The sequence below is a fragment of the Trachinotus anak genome, unplaced genomic scaffold (genome assembly GCF_046630095.1).
Source record: "Trachinotus anak isolate AG129_WGS33_773 ecotype Australia unplaced genomic scaffold, CSIRO_AGI_Tana_v1 ptg000010l, whole genome shotgun sequence".
Classification (NCBI taxonomy): domain Eukaryota; kingdom Metazoa; phylum Chordata; class Actinopteri; order Carangiformes; family Carangidae; genus Trachinotus; species Trachinotus anak.
Window position 1 is genome coordinate 7,693,686 of NW_027273861.1, and position 15,484 is coordinate 7,709,169.

The 15,484-nt window shown below is 41.0% G+C and overlaps 2 protein-coding genes across 5 annotated transcripts; one reads left to right on the top strand and one right to left on the bottom strand.

The window, feature by feature from the left end:
• The first annotated feature begins 1,743 nt into the window (after positions 1–1,743).
• On the top strand, positions 1,744–9,302 carry cunh19orf44 (chromosome unknown C19orf44 homolog). Of its 2 annotated transcripts, none has more exons than XM_071487303.1 (10): positions 1,744–2,187; positions 2,791–2,961; positions 3,113–3,240; positions 3,396–3,864; positions 4,844–5,216; positions 5,782–5,861; positions 6,619–7,111; positions 7,304–7,393; positions 8,082–8,248; positions 8,637–9,302. In XM_071487303.1, the coding sequence occupies exons 1-10, from the start codon at positions 2,080–2,082 to the stop codon at positions 8,721–8,723; spliced, it is 2,166 nt and encodes a 721-aa protein (XP_071343404.1). In that variant the 5' UTR covers positions 1,744–2,079; the 3' UTR covers positions 8,724–9,302. The 2 variants fall into 2 exon arrangements, with proteins under 2 accessions (XP_071343404.1, XP_071343403.1); XM_071487302.1 differs by having other exon boundaries at positions 1,745–2,187; positions 3,378–3,864.
• Positions 9,298–15,019, bottom strand: akr1a1b (aldo-keto reductase family 1, member A1b (aldehyde reductase)). 3 transcript variants are annotated; one of them, XM_071487307.1, is made up of 9 exons: positions 14,924–15,019; positions 13,407–13,502; positions 12,357–12,476; positions 11,970–12,121; positions 11,372–11,567; positions 11,047–11,246; positions 10,188–10,260; positions 9,991–10,077; positions 9,298–9,599 (listed from the first exon to the last, which is right to left on the bottom strand). In XM_071487307.1, exons 1-9 carry the CDS (start codon positions 15,002–15,004, stop codon positions 9,534–9,536), a joined length of 1,071 nt encoding a protein of 356 aa, XP_071343408.1. In that variant the 5' UTR covers positions 15,005–15,019; the 3' UTR covers positions 9,298–9,533. The 3 variants fall into 3 exon arrangements, with proteins under 3 accessions (XP_071343408.1, XP_071343410.1, XP_071343409.1); XM_071487309.1 differs by having other exon boundaries at positions 14,811–14,968; XM_071487308.1 differs by lacking the exon at positions 14,924–15,019 and adding an exon at positions 14,661–14,792.
• Positions 15,020–15,484: the final 465 nt, after the last annotated feature.

Consider the following 15,484-nt stretch of genomic DNA (forward strand, 5'->3'; position numbering starts at 1 on the left):
AACATGTTTGAGAATATTGCGAGCAGTAAGTTAAGTGAATGTATTTGAAGTTGTGACAGCCACATTTGCAGATGACAGAACAACACAGATGACAGGAGTGCATTGAATTAGAATCAGAATAAGAAAAACTTAATTGATATCCACAGGGAAATAGCTTTTTTTTTTAAATGGACAACGCACAGGCAGGAAAGACATAAATGGTAAAGTAAATATGTTATGTAACATTTCTGTAAAATAGTCATAATAATAAATACACAGTAAGTTCATAGAAAAAAACACAAAGAGTCCTGCAGTCGCACCAAGATGGAGAAGTATAATAGTATGCCACCTGTGGTTTCGTCAGCATATGCTGATCCCTAATAATGTTTACTGGAGAAAACTGTAATGATAATAACTTTGTCCCATCTTCGTGGGATCACACCAGCTGCAATAACTGTCTACATTTATATTCTGACCTGTGAGTACTTGGTAATTATTACTAGATTACTACATGAGTACTCATGGGGGGGTCAGCCCCTCACACCCATATTCAAACTCTTAGATTCACTGGTTTTCATCACAGCAGCACACCTGTGAAGTTTTGTGACTGTATTTTACACTGTTGTGATGCTATTAAGGGCCCAAAATCTGTTCACAGACAAAAATACATATAAACCAAAGTATTCAAAACTCCTCCTGTGGTAGTTCCTGCTGAAGTCGGTGTCTACAGGATAGGACTGATGGAAACTGGGATACAGTGATCTGCAAGTTCATCTCCCCAGACCTGCCATTTTACATCTGCTCACCAGATGTTCTGGGACTTTTTTCCTGTCTCCATACCCATCTGTTCACCAGTTTCTCGTACTCTATCACCTGAGTTTCCCTGCCCACTTACACACCTGTTCCTGGGCTATGTCCAAAATCACTCACTACTTCCTATATAGTCTATTTTATAGTGAGTTTGTCATTTTCTGGTGCTGTCTGAATATATAAGCTGCGTCCCAATTTTTGCCTTGCGTCACCAGCTGTTAATATTAAGAGTATGACTGCAGTGTCCTTGCTGGAGCTAAAATGTAATTAAGAGGGATTGTTTTTGTACTTGTGGAGGCAGCACTTTGATTCAAGGATACAAGGATGTTTAAGCACCAGAAAATGTCATAACAACACATAGTATATTGAATAATAAGGGAACAATGCCATAGCCAAGGTGATGAAAACGTGGGCATTGCCTGAATGACTGAAGCTCAGGGGGAGAACTGCAGGGACATTTTCCTTTATATTGTTGATGGCATAGTACAGCTAAAACGAGATCATTGTTATTACACAAAGTGATTATGGAAAAAATGGAAGACAGAAAGGAAGAACTGGACTTGAGCGGGTCTCTGCAGCTGGCTGCGGGTTATCATTAAGGATCAAGGATTTTACAACACTTAAAAATAAATGTAGTGAAACTAGATCATCACAGAGTAGCAGCTGATTTCTGTCTTTGTCCTAAGATGTAATTTGGTGTCAAATATGCAGAGCTGACTAGACCCATGTTTGACATAAAAACAGTATGTAAAATCCTATGTCTATAACATAAACATAAGATTGTGATTATGTTACAGATAATGTTTATATGACAGCTTCATATATTTGTCTCTTACCACTGAAAATATCTTCAAATAGGTTTAGTTACATACACAGAATTGAACTGTTTTCACACAATGAACAGTTGGTGGCGCTAATACTCCGGTGAGGAACTGACTGTCCCCGAGGACAAAGAAGAAGTAGAAGAAGAACAATAAGGAAAGAGAAGAAGAAGAAGGAGGACGCTCCTCCATGGAAACAAGGGACGCTTGAGTAGTCACTACCTACAAAGTGGGCATTATAGAGCTAGAAGCTGGTTACAATGTGCACAGCTTTACTTTTAGCTATAAAGGGTCGTAGAGGGTCGTCAAATTTATCTTTTACGGACTTTTTATTAAAGTGCACCGTGTGTATTTAGCCACTAGCTAGCTAACAATACCATCTGTAACGCAGCTGCCGTTAAGATAACGCGTGAACGACACAGTGACGGACAGCTAGCCAAACGGCGGTAGGAAGAGCGTCAGTTTGAAGATGTGGAAACGGGCCGGTCGAAGCTCTGCTCTGGACCGAGCTCAGGCTCTGCTGTCCGCCAAGAGGAACAGCCGAGGAGACGCTGGGCCCTCACAGGGGGCACATACAGTGAGTCTGCGGCGATGCTTTGTAGAGATTTAGATTTTAACGGTAGTCTACACACGTATGTGCAGGTAGCAGTGCTGGAGGAAGTATTCAAAGTGTTTAGCAAAGTAGTAATAACATGTTAAGTCCCCTAAATAATCAAAGTCTGTATTCAAAGTAAAACCAAGTAAAAATGCAGAAGTATTGTCACCTAAATGTACTGAACTATAAAAAGTAAAAATACTATCCAGAATGAACCCTGTCAGAGTGTGTCAGGTTCCTATTACATATTATACCATTGAATTATTAGTATTGATACATTAATGCGTGAACAGCATTTGAACGTTGCTGCAGATTGATGTTCATATGTTTTTTAGGTCAAATCTGAATTCACAAAGTTACAGTCAGTCAGGTTACTGATGTGGAGTAAAAAGTACAACATTCCTCTGACAAGCAGTAAAAGAAGAATATAAAATAATGGAGAGTAAAGTACACTTACATCAAAACGGTACTTGAGTGCAGAACTTCAGTGAATGTATGTGTTTTCCACTATTGACGAGTAAAGCAAACTCCACTGCACTCTTCAAAACCAGAAACTTGGATTGTCACTCCTCTCCTTGTCCTTAGGGTGCTGCGGGTGGGCCTCTGACAACCAGATCTGCTCCACCAAATACCCAGACTGTATTCTCAGATCTGAGTGACCTGTCCTCGGTCAGCTCAGCGCCTACGAATGGAGCTGACACTGTGCGCTCTGTTGCTCCTGAGAAGAGCCAGGGAAGAGATGGGGGTTCGACCGAGGTAAACAACTTTAAAAATAATTGTGGCCTACTCGATGCCATGTTGCTCAGAACATAAAAACTATAACAGAGGGACGTTTGTGAGGCCAGTTTGACAACGAGCTTCCACTTTTTGCGATGCTGGCTGAGCTCGTCTTGTTTTCGTCTGTCAGGACCTCAGACCTCAGAGCTCTCTGGGAGGTGGCAGGAGCAGGTTCTTGAAGAAGGCTCCACCGCCTGCAACCAACTGCAGCCAGTCACCTGTTCACAAGAGCCAAATGCAGCAGAATCCTGAACCAGGGTACGTCTGGTACAGTGTAGATATAAAAGAAACAGTATTAATAATGAGTACAGGAGTGAAAGAATGAATATTTCAGTTCAGATAATCACTGCTGAAACATTTTTTCTTTGTGCATCCCTCTCACCCTGTCTGGTCAGTTATATGTCATCTTCCAGGCTTGGCTCCCAGACTGCTGCTTTGAGTAGACTGGCTCAAATTGAGAGCCGTATCCGCAGCCGTAAACAGGCCCAGGAACAGGCCAGACAGGGAATCTCACCGCAACCAGAAGCAGCTTCCCAGTCCCTGGAGGGCTCTATGCCAGACTCAGCACAGTCCAGCACTGACCAGAGTCCGAAGGGGAGACGTTTCCTCAAGAACAAGGCGGCTGTAGCTGTTGACAGTACTAACACCGCTGCTCCTGGGTCTCAAAAAGGCCCAGATGTTGGTGTCAGGTCTAGGTCCAGAGCTGCTGGTGCTGTAATCCCTTCAGCAGGTTTGGAGATGAAGTCATTGAGAATAGTGAGTGGCGTGAGTCTGGAAAGTGATGAGGAGGACATGAGGAAACTGCTTGGAGACTCTTTGGACTCAACAGACGACAGCTTGTTGAGACCTAGGAGACCCTCTACCACAAGAACAGTGGACAAGGTACCCATCAACGTTGCGCCCTGGACTGTTTTTACTGAGCTTCCACTTCCTTTATTTACTGTCATATGTCATAGTCACCACGTGTCTTAGATAGGCATGCTATATATTGTTATTTTCAATATATGTTGTACTAGTGCCACCATTCCACATGTTCTACGCATATTCAGAAACATTTTTCCTGTAAAAGAAAATAATTTAGACAATTTAAAATTATTTTTAATTTGGAAAAATTATGAAAATCTATCTTTGACATGGCTCACAAGTAGAAACAACACAAGTAGATTTTTTCAGAACAGCAAACATTTGTATATGAGGCAAGTGTCAGTACACTAGGGATATAAGACACAGGTTGATGGGATATTCTGAACCTTTCTTCTGTCAAAACATGTACTGATAGTGTAGAATATGTAAATGTTTTGAGTTTGCCACTTCAGTCCCGTCATGCTTCAGGTGATGCAAAGAGTAATGCAGTTACGGAGTCAGAAAATGTTTCCCAATTTCATACTAGATACTGAGTGTATACAGAATGTATTCATATTAATGACACAGTAGGTACACAAGAAATCCGTGTACTTTAGAGTTTTGTACAGATGCTTGTCTGTCACTGAAAGACTTTAAAATTGGTTTGTTTTTTTTAGGTTTTACCACCATCCACAATTTACAGTACATTGTGTTTTGTGACTGTGAAGTGCTCCTCAGTTTCCTTTGTGCAGTGGATTGTGGGGCAGTAGTGTACACTCAAGCACACTCAAAAATCAGGCCTATTTTAGTATGCATACTGACTTTCAGTTTACTTTATTTTGTCATATTCACGCCACATTCATAAATCTTCTCAGTGTTAGTGTGGTATGGAACTCAGCACAGCCGGGGGGCTAGGTGTGATCTGAGCCCTGTTCCTCTTTTTTTTGCAGATTTTAACATGTTAGCTGTTGACAGAGCATGTATGTGTGCACCAATGCTGTGCTTTCCTTTCCTACAGATATCAAGCAAAAGCAGTCAGAAGGTCCACTCCACACCCACACCTCCTCCGGCTGCTGTTTGTCCTTCGTCACCCTCCAACAGAGCACCCCCTCGCTCTCCTGCCTCTCCCTCCCACCGTAGTTCTCCTTTTCGATTCACTGGCCAGGCTCAGGCCCATTTCAGCCCCTCTGTGCTCTCTCCTTCCCCCTCTCCTCCTCACGCCTCCCCTTCTCCTCCGAGGAGACTGAACTCTCCTGACAGGGCGGGCAGTCCGGGGCGTTCCCTCTCCTCTATGTCAGGCCGCAGTGAGGTGCTCTCTCTGGAGGAGCTCTTTCCTGTGGGGCCCGGCTCTGAAGATCCACACAGTGAGATGAGTTTCGCTTCCTCTGAAGGTGAGAGGAGTTCATCAGGGCATCAGGACAGACCACAGTTAGTTACAGAATAGTCAGGCGAACCTAAAATCAGTGTATACCAATAATACCAGTGTCACAGTATTATTATTATAATATATTGATTTAATGATTTACTGATGACTAAAAGCTCAGCTTGTTGTTTTGCTTACAAGAACAGTAACATGGTTCTTCTGTTCATTAATCATTTTCTTCACTCTTATCTCATGCATCCCAGATGGAGGACAAGGTACATAAATCTAGTATTGCAGAGTATTAACATAGAGCTGCTTTGCAGGGCATCGCAAGTTTATGACAAGCTCTCTTTTTTTTAATGTTTAGGCACCATTCTTATGTTTTCAGGAAGAAATTATGCAGGTATTGTTATACAATCTGACATGTGTTATGAGATTTAAGTCAGTGATGCAGCAGCCATCATCATTTTCTACTTTTTGTTTTTAGTGTATATTCGGTGCCTAATGTATTACTAGTGCACATGACAGTTGGGTTGATATACAGTCATATTATACATTTTATAACCTTCTGTTATGATCTTGTGCTGTTGCAGACTTCAAGGTAAATGTGATGACATTAGATGACCTAGTCCCTGCTACCTTTGGATTTACAGAAGAAACACCAAAGAAGGAGGTGAGGAATGAATGAGCAGCATGAAAAACTAAATTGTTTTAATATATTACATGTTAGTTGTGTGTGTATTGTACAAAGCTAATTGGATACATACTATATTGAGATGATTAATGGCCTTAAAGTAAATGTAGCTTGAAGTAAGGAAAGTTTACTTTGAAAAAGCAAACTTAATAGTTCTTGTTCATGTTATTTGGGCCATCATTTCTACCTACACAATAAGCAGTCTAACAACTTTACAGATAAAGTTACAGTTTTTCCTGAGCTCTAATAAGCATTTTAGTGTCCGTCAGTCACACTCTGATAAACCCATTGTACACTACCTGCCTAACATCAAACATCAGACAAAGTTGGAATCAAGCTGATGACTAAGGTCAGCATTTGGCAGCTGAAGAGCACCCTCATTTGATAAGACTGTTGTTGCTATTGATTTAATATTGAATTATAGAACTTTTCTTGATCTGAATCAAGGGTCTAACAATAGATGGTGTCATATGCTGTAAAGCCCCTCAAGGCAAATTTGTGATTTGTGATACTGGGCTATATAAACAAAACTGACTTAACCTGTCTTCACTGTATATGGGGAGAAAACAGCTGTGAGGGTGATAACTGAATTATTACAGTAGCTATTCTTATGCATCCAAAAGTTGGAAAAAATTCACATTAATTATAGTAAGTTTGAGCTTGTTCACTCTTGGCGGGGAATCTCTGGATTCTCTGAAGGACTGAGGTTTTTTCTTGCTTTTTGCTGCATAAACAGAGAGAAGCAAAACACAGCACCTCTATTCCTGCATCCTCGAACAAACAACAGCAGCCAACAAGATTGAGAGAGGAGGACAAGGAAGAGGAACAAGATCAGGAGGAGGATGTGCTAAACTACCAAAGTGACTTTGAGAGTGAGAGCAGGACAGAGCCAAATTACAGTGCGAGCCAGGTTTCAGAGCACTTGCAAGGAGATGGAGATGAAGTGGAGGTAGCATCAGGGGTCAGAGAGGAGGCTTTGAATTCAGACGTATCCTGTGAGAGGACAGAAGATGATTACTCAAGTACTTTCTCGGACACAACCTCACGGACCACAAATCGAAGTCAAACGGCAGACCCATTAAGCAGAAGCATGGACTCCAGATCCTCAGTATCACACCGCAGCCGGACCTCAGGTCACCAGTGGAGGAGGCGTGCTTCAGCTAGAAAGGTTTTAAAAGAGGCAGCTGTACAGACCCAACCTGATACCACGGCGAACACACGGCCCACTGGTTAGTCTGCTGTGAGATGTATTTAAGATGCAATAGAGGCCACTGTGGTCACATTTCATTATGTTAATCATCAAGTTATCAAGATTAGTTTGACAAAGTGCTACATGTGTCATATACAGTAAGTATCACCCAAGGTTTAAACATGCAACAGTCATTTATATATATCTGATCTCTGACTCCCTCTCTCTGCAGGTATGGCTACATTTGAACGTCCACTGGGCATAGCCTACACGAATCCCACCCCTGTGGCTGCTCATACTCTTAGTGCAGAAACAGTGGCAGGTAAGACCCAATTAAAAAGAGAATGAGATGCAACATAAATACATGTAGAACTCCGGAAAGCACTCGTAGAAAATCTCCCTCGATCAAGACCATCCTTTAGATTGATTATTTTTATAGTAGAAAATGTTTAGTAGTTTAAAACCTGGATCTACATCACAATATACACATACATGCACAGAAATGCCAGTTTGCTGATGGAAGCCAGGATTTTTGAGAAGTCCTCTGGGGGACTATCTGGGATTTGCTTAACAAGAATAAGACAAAATTTCAGCCGAGTCAGACTCATGACCACTGAGGTTGGGCCATTTCCATTTCTCATGTTGCTGTAGCACCATCTGTTGTTGAAATGCTATTGAAGCAGCTTGGAGCTGCTTTCTAGACTTTGGTTACAGTAAAACAGTTCAACAAATGTTTTTATGGATTTATCCAAATATTTTTTGTAATAAACTTCAACACAGTGTTTATCTGGAACAGTACTTGTATCTAGTGATACTAAATCTTCAATTAAAACAAATTGGTGCATTGATGAAGACAATCATTTAGTTCATTTCATCTCACACTAGTGGCAGTGATAGTGGCACGATCCTTAAAGTAACACAGCATGTGCTATCAACCCTGTGCAGATGTAAAGATACTCTGTGCTTAGAAACACTCATGATGTGTGTTTTCATGTGTGTCCCCTCCTCAGCTCTCAGCACCTTCAATCCAACTGTATTTGTACTCAATGAAATGCTGAAACAACAGCTCGCCATGACGAGGCGGTTCATCGAGAGCAGCCGACACCTTCACTCCAGCCTGGTGCAGAGCCTGGAGCCACCAAACTACAGGTACACCACGCTGGAGGACACCAAGGAGGTAAAGGATACAACTTACGCACACGCACAATGACACTCTAGTATGTACTTATGAAAAATCCTGATTTATAGCTGATGCTGCAAAGTTTTGCTCAGCAAAGGAAATTACTGTTGTATCACTGGTTGAAAGCATCATTGGCTGAATAACAATAACATGTATCTCTCTGCATTGTATGAAATTTACTGCATACACAACTTTCCTGCATTCACTCACAGTGATGTAGCCGGTCACTCATTTTAGTGGAAGATCAGTCAGTGTCATGAAACAGACTGGTAAACTGAATTGAAACCAGTCAGGTATTATATTCAAACTCCAGACTATAGGGAAAAGACTAAAATGCGGCTTTCTTAAAGCTGTAGTTAACTCATGTTTTCCATTCTTTCCACAGTACATTCGCAAGCACAGACCTCCAAAACTCACACTGGAGGAAGCCTTAGAGGAGGTGCTGCAGGAGATGAGACTATCAGCACTGTGACAGCTGATGTAGGGTCAGACTGGATTACTGAACCCCCATGTACACAGCAAGAGACATTTGCCATCTCTTCTTAAAAGATTTCATACCAATTTTCTACAATGGAATTATATTTGTTGTTGATTATGCCGTGGAGATTTAAACTGATTCTTCTGTAAAGCGCGCTCTAAGATCATGAGTCTCTGGTCACAAAATCATGTCATACATTGTTTTAAATTTGTGTCAGTGTCAAATCATGTGACATTAGCATGTGTGAATGCATCAGATGTTTTAAAAGAATTCATTGAGTGATTTTAAGGCGATGAAACACCAACACTTTGCTGGTGAAATAATATAAAGCAAGTAACTAAAGCTTATCTACCTCTGAGGAACAGAACAACTAAAGTTTTTTTAGTGCCACTGCACAGTTCACATAGAAAAACTCTGTGTCTTGGAAACAAACTTTGTCTGCTGTACTGTGTTTAAATCCAGATTGTACATTTATAGTTTGACTGACATTTCTACACTGCACAACACCACATTGTTCCACAGACGTTTATTCATCAACAATCAACTGGTCAAATAAAGACACTTCCAATTGAAGTAACAAAATGTTTATTTAAAAAATAACACATACAGTACGTTTACAATCATACAAGACTTCCCAGTCTTCACCACCAACAGTAACTTCAGAAGTTTTAATGATAAGTGCAGGATTTGACATGACCTTAAGACAACTTCCAATGGCAGATTCCAGAAAAATGTACCAGTGATGTGGGAGGGTGATTTTGATCGGGTTGTTGAAGGCACAAATTTGAGCTGTAGTGTGAGTCGTCAGTAGGGGTCGTTGAAAGGGTAGTGAGGATGTCCTGCATCCCTGGGAACACGCTTTCCCTCCACCTGCAACATCCAAATCAAAGCTTGAAACCTTTCCCTCTGCTCTTCAGTAATGCGTTTATGTTCACCCCAAACTGGTTTCCAAAGCCAGACTGTCACTTATCTGTTTCTGATATTCACCAATCTGCTTGAGTAGGGATGATAATATTTAATGTCAAAATATCCTTTACATTGAATTTTGCTCCCTTTACCCTTGCCAGAATAAAAATCCATCATCGTCATCACATTCATGATTCATCACATTAACTTCTATACAATTTAAATCATACTCAGACCTTGCTGGATGGTGATTAGTACTTAATCACAGGCTCCTGTATGTTATTATACAAATACTACAAAGAGAAATTATACAAACTCAAACAGACAGGACATTAAGTACATAAAACCCACTTACTTCAATCATTGGTACAATGTAACGCCAGCCTTTGTTGAGTGCAGTAATACTTTTCATTTCCTCTGCCTCAAGGGTGAAGTCAAACACCTGACAGCAGAAAATTAAATCGTCACATTCTGCATTAAGAAGACCATCCATGAAAAGCTTCATAACATTGAAATGAAGACGAATGGCAATGACTCCAAATTTTATTCCACCTGAATGTTCTCTTTGATGCGTGACTCGGTCACACTCTTGGGGATTGTTACCACTCCACGCTGTGTCTGCCACCTGCAGATACAACAGACTTGTCATAAAATGTACAGTCACTGGAGAGGCGCTTGACCTTAACCACCGTTACCACAAATCACATACACCTGACAATTTATACCAGTTTTTCAAAGCATGGCAGTAGGTGTAATTTTGGTTGTTTTTAATTGAGTGATGCTGACACCAATGCAGTAATAAAGAGTCTAAAATCTTTTTTACACAAACACAAAACTACAAAGTAAACACAATAGAGAATTGTGAAAGTTGGACATTTTACATTAGAAAAATAAACCTGTCAGTGTACTCTGACATTACGTTATGGAGACGCTGATTGTAGATCACCTTCAATTTACAGCTTGTTTCTATACTTGGTTTTGTTTCCTCACTTGCAGCAGTTTTTAACTCTACAAAGGAGGTTACGTTTTCTTCTTTGTGCTTTCACTTTAACTTTCAATGGATCAGAGTATCAGGAAGGTTTCAGGAATGTGGCTTCAAAACTTTAATGCTACATGGAATCAATTAAAAAATGCTTAATAGGGAGTCAAACTGTTAAAAACCAGTAGCGTTTGGCTGATGTATAAAAACATATACTATCAAGTGATTTAGTAAAGAGGTTAGGATGCTTATTGTGCTACAAATATATGAAAACCTTGGGATTAAAGAATTGTTTCCAGAGCTTCAACCTGAAAACTTACAAGACTTTTCTGATCTAAGGAAATATAATGTCTTAAGAGTTCAAAAACACCTTGGCAGAAAAAGTGTATTGGTTGGTAAAAACAACTGCAGGGAACTGCACAGTGAAATTACCTCAGAATAATCTGAGCCGGGGTCTTTTTATATTTCTCTGCGAGGGAGGCGATCACAGGCTCCTGGAGCAGAACGGGTTCATCTGGATGTTTCCAGGCCCGGTCAGGGGAGCCCAGAGGGCTGTAGGCCGTCATCACCAGACCCCGGTCCCGACAGTGGGCCAGCAGTTCTACCTGGGACAGGTAGGGGTGGCTCTCTACCTGTCCAACCAAAATACAGGGACACCAGTGTGACTTCAGACATTTTGAAGCTAATTTCTCACTTACGCTGTTTGGTGCAGTTTCAGTCAACTTTTTTTTTTTTTATCATCACAAACATCCTGTACCTGTAGGACAGTTGGTTTGATGCTGGCAACGGACAGGATGTCGTCGATCTGCCGACTGTTGAAGTTGGACAGGCCGATGGATCGGACGAGACCCTTCCCCACCAGCTTCTCCATGGCAGCCCAGGTCAGCTTGTAGTCTATGTCATCGTACAGCAAGGTGCCGTCCTCCTTTCTGGGGAAAGTAACATCTCCTCGCCTGGTGGGTACAAAGAGGGAGCCACATTTCAAGGAAAGAACAACCAAGGACAGACTCAAGTAAAAAAATCTGTAGTTTTCCTTTTCCTATTTTCTTGAATCATGGCCCTTTGGTGAGTTTCACCTAAAGGTCTGCAGAACATGAAGATGAATGCAGTGTCATAACTTAAATGTTTTCATATTTAACTATTTATTCTGTCACAAATCATTTTTTAAATCCCACAGTCTCAAAATATCAAGTTAATTATCTCATCATCTTGTGATGATGACTTAATGGCCTTGTTATCTCAGGATAACACAGATGTTTTCTCCTGACCATGTTGTCTTTATCTTGTTATCTCAAGAGAACAAAAAGCTGTTTTGTCAAGATAACAAGTTAGAGCTTGGAGTGCGTTGAGCTCACTGGAAGGCATAGGGCCAGTGGATGAGGTAGAGGTCCAGGTACTCCAGCTTCAGGTCCTTCAGGGTCTTCAGCAGGGCTGGCTCCACGTCTTCTGGGTGATGTCGGGTGTTCCACAGCTTGGATGTGATGAACACGTCCTCTCGCCTCAGTGACTGGTGCAGTGACATGTCAGATATAGTTTGAACATGGGGTGAAGTTTTATGGAAGGACTGAAAGTTCAGGATAATAGAGATAAGAAGTACAAGCTGCAATCTGAAAGACGGAGATTTCAGTATCTGCTATCAATTGTCCTCAATGGACATACTACTGTTATTTTGTCTAATGGGAAAAACATTTTTTTTACTGAAATTTGAACAATACTAATGCAGTTTAGTGAAGCTGTTTTACCTTGCCGGGGCCGAGAGTCTCTTGTAGGGCTTCTCCGATCTCGACCTCATTGCCATAAATGGCTGCACAGTCAATGTGGCGATACCCTGCTTCCAGGGCCCAAATAACTGCCTGTTTCACCTGTGATGGACGTAAAATAGGATGACTGTTCAAATTAAACACAGACTTAACAAAGGGAACAATAACAGATTATACACAGACATGGTCATCATCTGCTAAAGTGTGGAACTTGTTGAAAATTGAGTACACATTCAATCTCTTACATTCAGCATTTGAACAGGAGGAAATATGGGGAAACATAAAAACACAAACATTTTACAGATTTTTCAAATTTCAAGTGAAATTAGGTCAAACCTTGTGTATTTACAACAGCATCAAATGATATTTCAGCCATGTGGGTGCAGTAGAACATACAACGTCCAAATATCATCGCCTCATAAAGTTGATATGGTAATCTTGTTAGTTAGCGACATAGGTATTCATTTAGAGCCATCCGTCTGTCCACCTGGCAAGGGCTGGTCCAATATTAACTTTCTCTTTATCTCTGTTTTGGTCTCCATCAACTCCTGATGGGGAATATTTGGCTCAGTTAGTCACTAACTTTGTCTTTCTCTGTCTTTGGCACTGAGCTGTCTTTGGTGTTGAGTGGGATTTTAGTGCTTTTTGCTGAAAACAGCTGTCTGCTGTGGCTGGTTGAGGAGAAATGTCCGACTAAACCATTAACAGTGAAGCTGCAGGTCATGGAACCATAACCATGAGCTGCAAGATGCTAAAACACACCACGGAGCAAGACTGTAGAGTCTAGTGATAATTCTCCAAGGGTTGTAATGTTTCACATTACACAAAGTAATTTGATCTGTTGTTAATATAAAAATGTTAATTAGTGCAGCTTTAATGTGTGACATTAAAGATATATTTCTGCATTTGGAAGAAGGACAGAGGGGAACTGAACAGGCTGAGATGTTATCTCTCTGCTATTAGGAGAGAAATTACATAAAAGAAGAACATTTATCAAACATATTAAAAACAAGATAAAAGTAAAGCCTGTACCTTTCCTGGCTCACTCTTCCAAGTTCCCAGTCCAAGCAGGGGCATCTTCCGCCCCGTGTTGAGAACTGCAAAGTCATTCATGCCTTTCAGAATCACCTTAAAAAGGATGAGGAGAGCATAATTCAGTCAGTGCGGAGAGCTGCTTGGCTTTCTCGAATGTTTAAAGCTGCAGTAGCAAGAATTGTATGTCAAGTTAATACTCCTCTTCTTGACCTTATAGACTGCAATGCACAGTGTGATTCACAACCAACACCTTGAAGAAAATATCAGGACTAAATAAAAGGTCAGCTTTCATTTTGATCTCAGCTACACACCTGTAAATTATCATGACTGCATCTTGCACAGTTGTGACACTATCACAGTGACACAATCTGTCCACAGGGAGACAGACATAAACACCTGTCAAAACCCTCAAAACCACCTCTGTGGTAGTGCCCGCTACAGAGGGTGTCTCCAGCACCATGACAAGACACAGACACACAAAGACTCACAAGGTGAATACAATATCAGCCACAAGCTATGGCAGCAGGTAAATAAAGAAATATTAAAAAAATACTCCAGACTCTTACTATGAAGACTTAAGGCCAAGTTAATAATCTTGGTATGTTTACAGGCTAAGATTATTGAAGCTACATCAAGGCAATAAGTAAAACAGCCTAAAACAAAAATTTGAAGTCTCATATCCGGACAAGATTTGAGGGGGATAAATGCAGATCTTCACCTCTTGCAGGATGAAAACATCTAGACACAAAATGACACGAAAGAAAGCCAAAGGTTATGTGAAGCCTCGATGTTTTTTATGAAATATCTCGGGGGGGAAAAAAACAAAACGGATATTTTCCAGATCTTTCCGACATCCAGGTCTGTCAGCTGATTTCCTGAAAAAAAGTCATGCGCTGCCACCCCGCCTCAGCGACAGTGACCTGCAGCTCTGCAGCTCTGCGGACTGCAGGTCTGCTCATGGGGTTAATTAAACGGTTATTAAATGGTTATTAAACAGCTGCGATAAAAATGGCTGACATTAGGTATACATTTATTAAGACCAAGGTTAAAATCTGCGGCATTACTCCTCTCTGCGTCTACCTGCCCATTAAAAAACAAGTCACCGCTAAAGCTCCAGTGGAAATCAGAGCTAGCTAGCTTTAGCTTCTTCTGAAAACACACACACGCACTTCACCTAACATCCCTGGCTGCTTTGTATTCACACCTACAATGGTGTGGGCTAACCACTGTAAAAGTTATGGACTTACTCACCCTCCTGCCAGTGTCAACACATAAACGACGTAACATCTGTTTTAGGAGCTGACATTTGAATAACAGCATGGTCGGTTCAGCTAGTTGTGAAATGACATAACACCAGCCAGTGGGCAGCGACTCTCCGCTCACTTTAAGTCGCAAACTTACTGTTTCAAGACTTTAAAACCTGAGACCTCACACAATGACCTCTCCTTGTGGTCCTCCTGCGCAGGACGAGTGTGCAACAGTATTGTTTTCTGCCAAATGTTCAAAAACACCACCTCATTTTGTTGACATTTCCCTTTCCGGGATGATGACTCGCCTGTTTCCGGTGAGTTTCCGGTCAGCTGAGAAAGTCTCATTTAGTCTGAAAAGGTTATTTCTAATTATGTTTTCCACGCTTTAAAAAAATACCAAATGTAATATTTGTGTTATTATAGTCTAAAATGAAATTATTAGATCAGTGCTATCAAAGGCAGCAGGTTGGAGCTGGTATGTTTAGGAGGTGGTTCATCTTAATGGAGGCAGATGTTTAGGGAAAAAAAATGTAGGCTACATTCATGCATTACATTAGAGAGTAGAATAATAACTGCCTGTGTTAGGAAATTTAGTCTCATACTAAACAATAAGAGCAACCAAAATCTACAAAACACCATCTAAATTCAAATGAGTTGGTTTTGTTCCACAGTCTGAAGCTCATTATGGGGCTTCAGCACCACATATACTTGTCAGCCAGATCTTTAGTGGGTCCTCTCTGTGTCAGAGGATTGGCAGGAACACAAGACCACCCAAAGCTTTTATTGTTAATTCATTACTTTGAATGTGAAGACATTTTAGATACG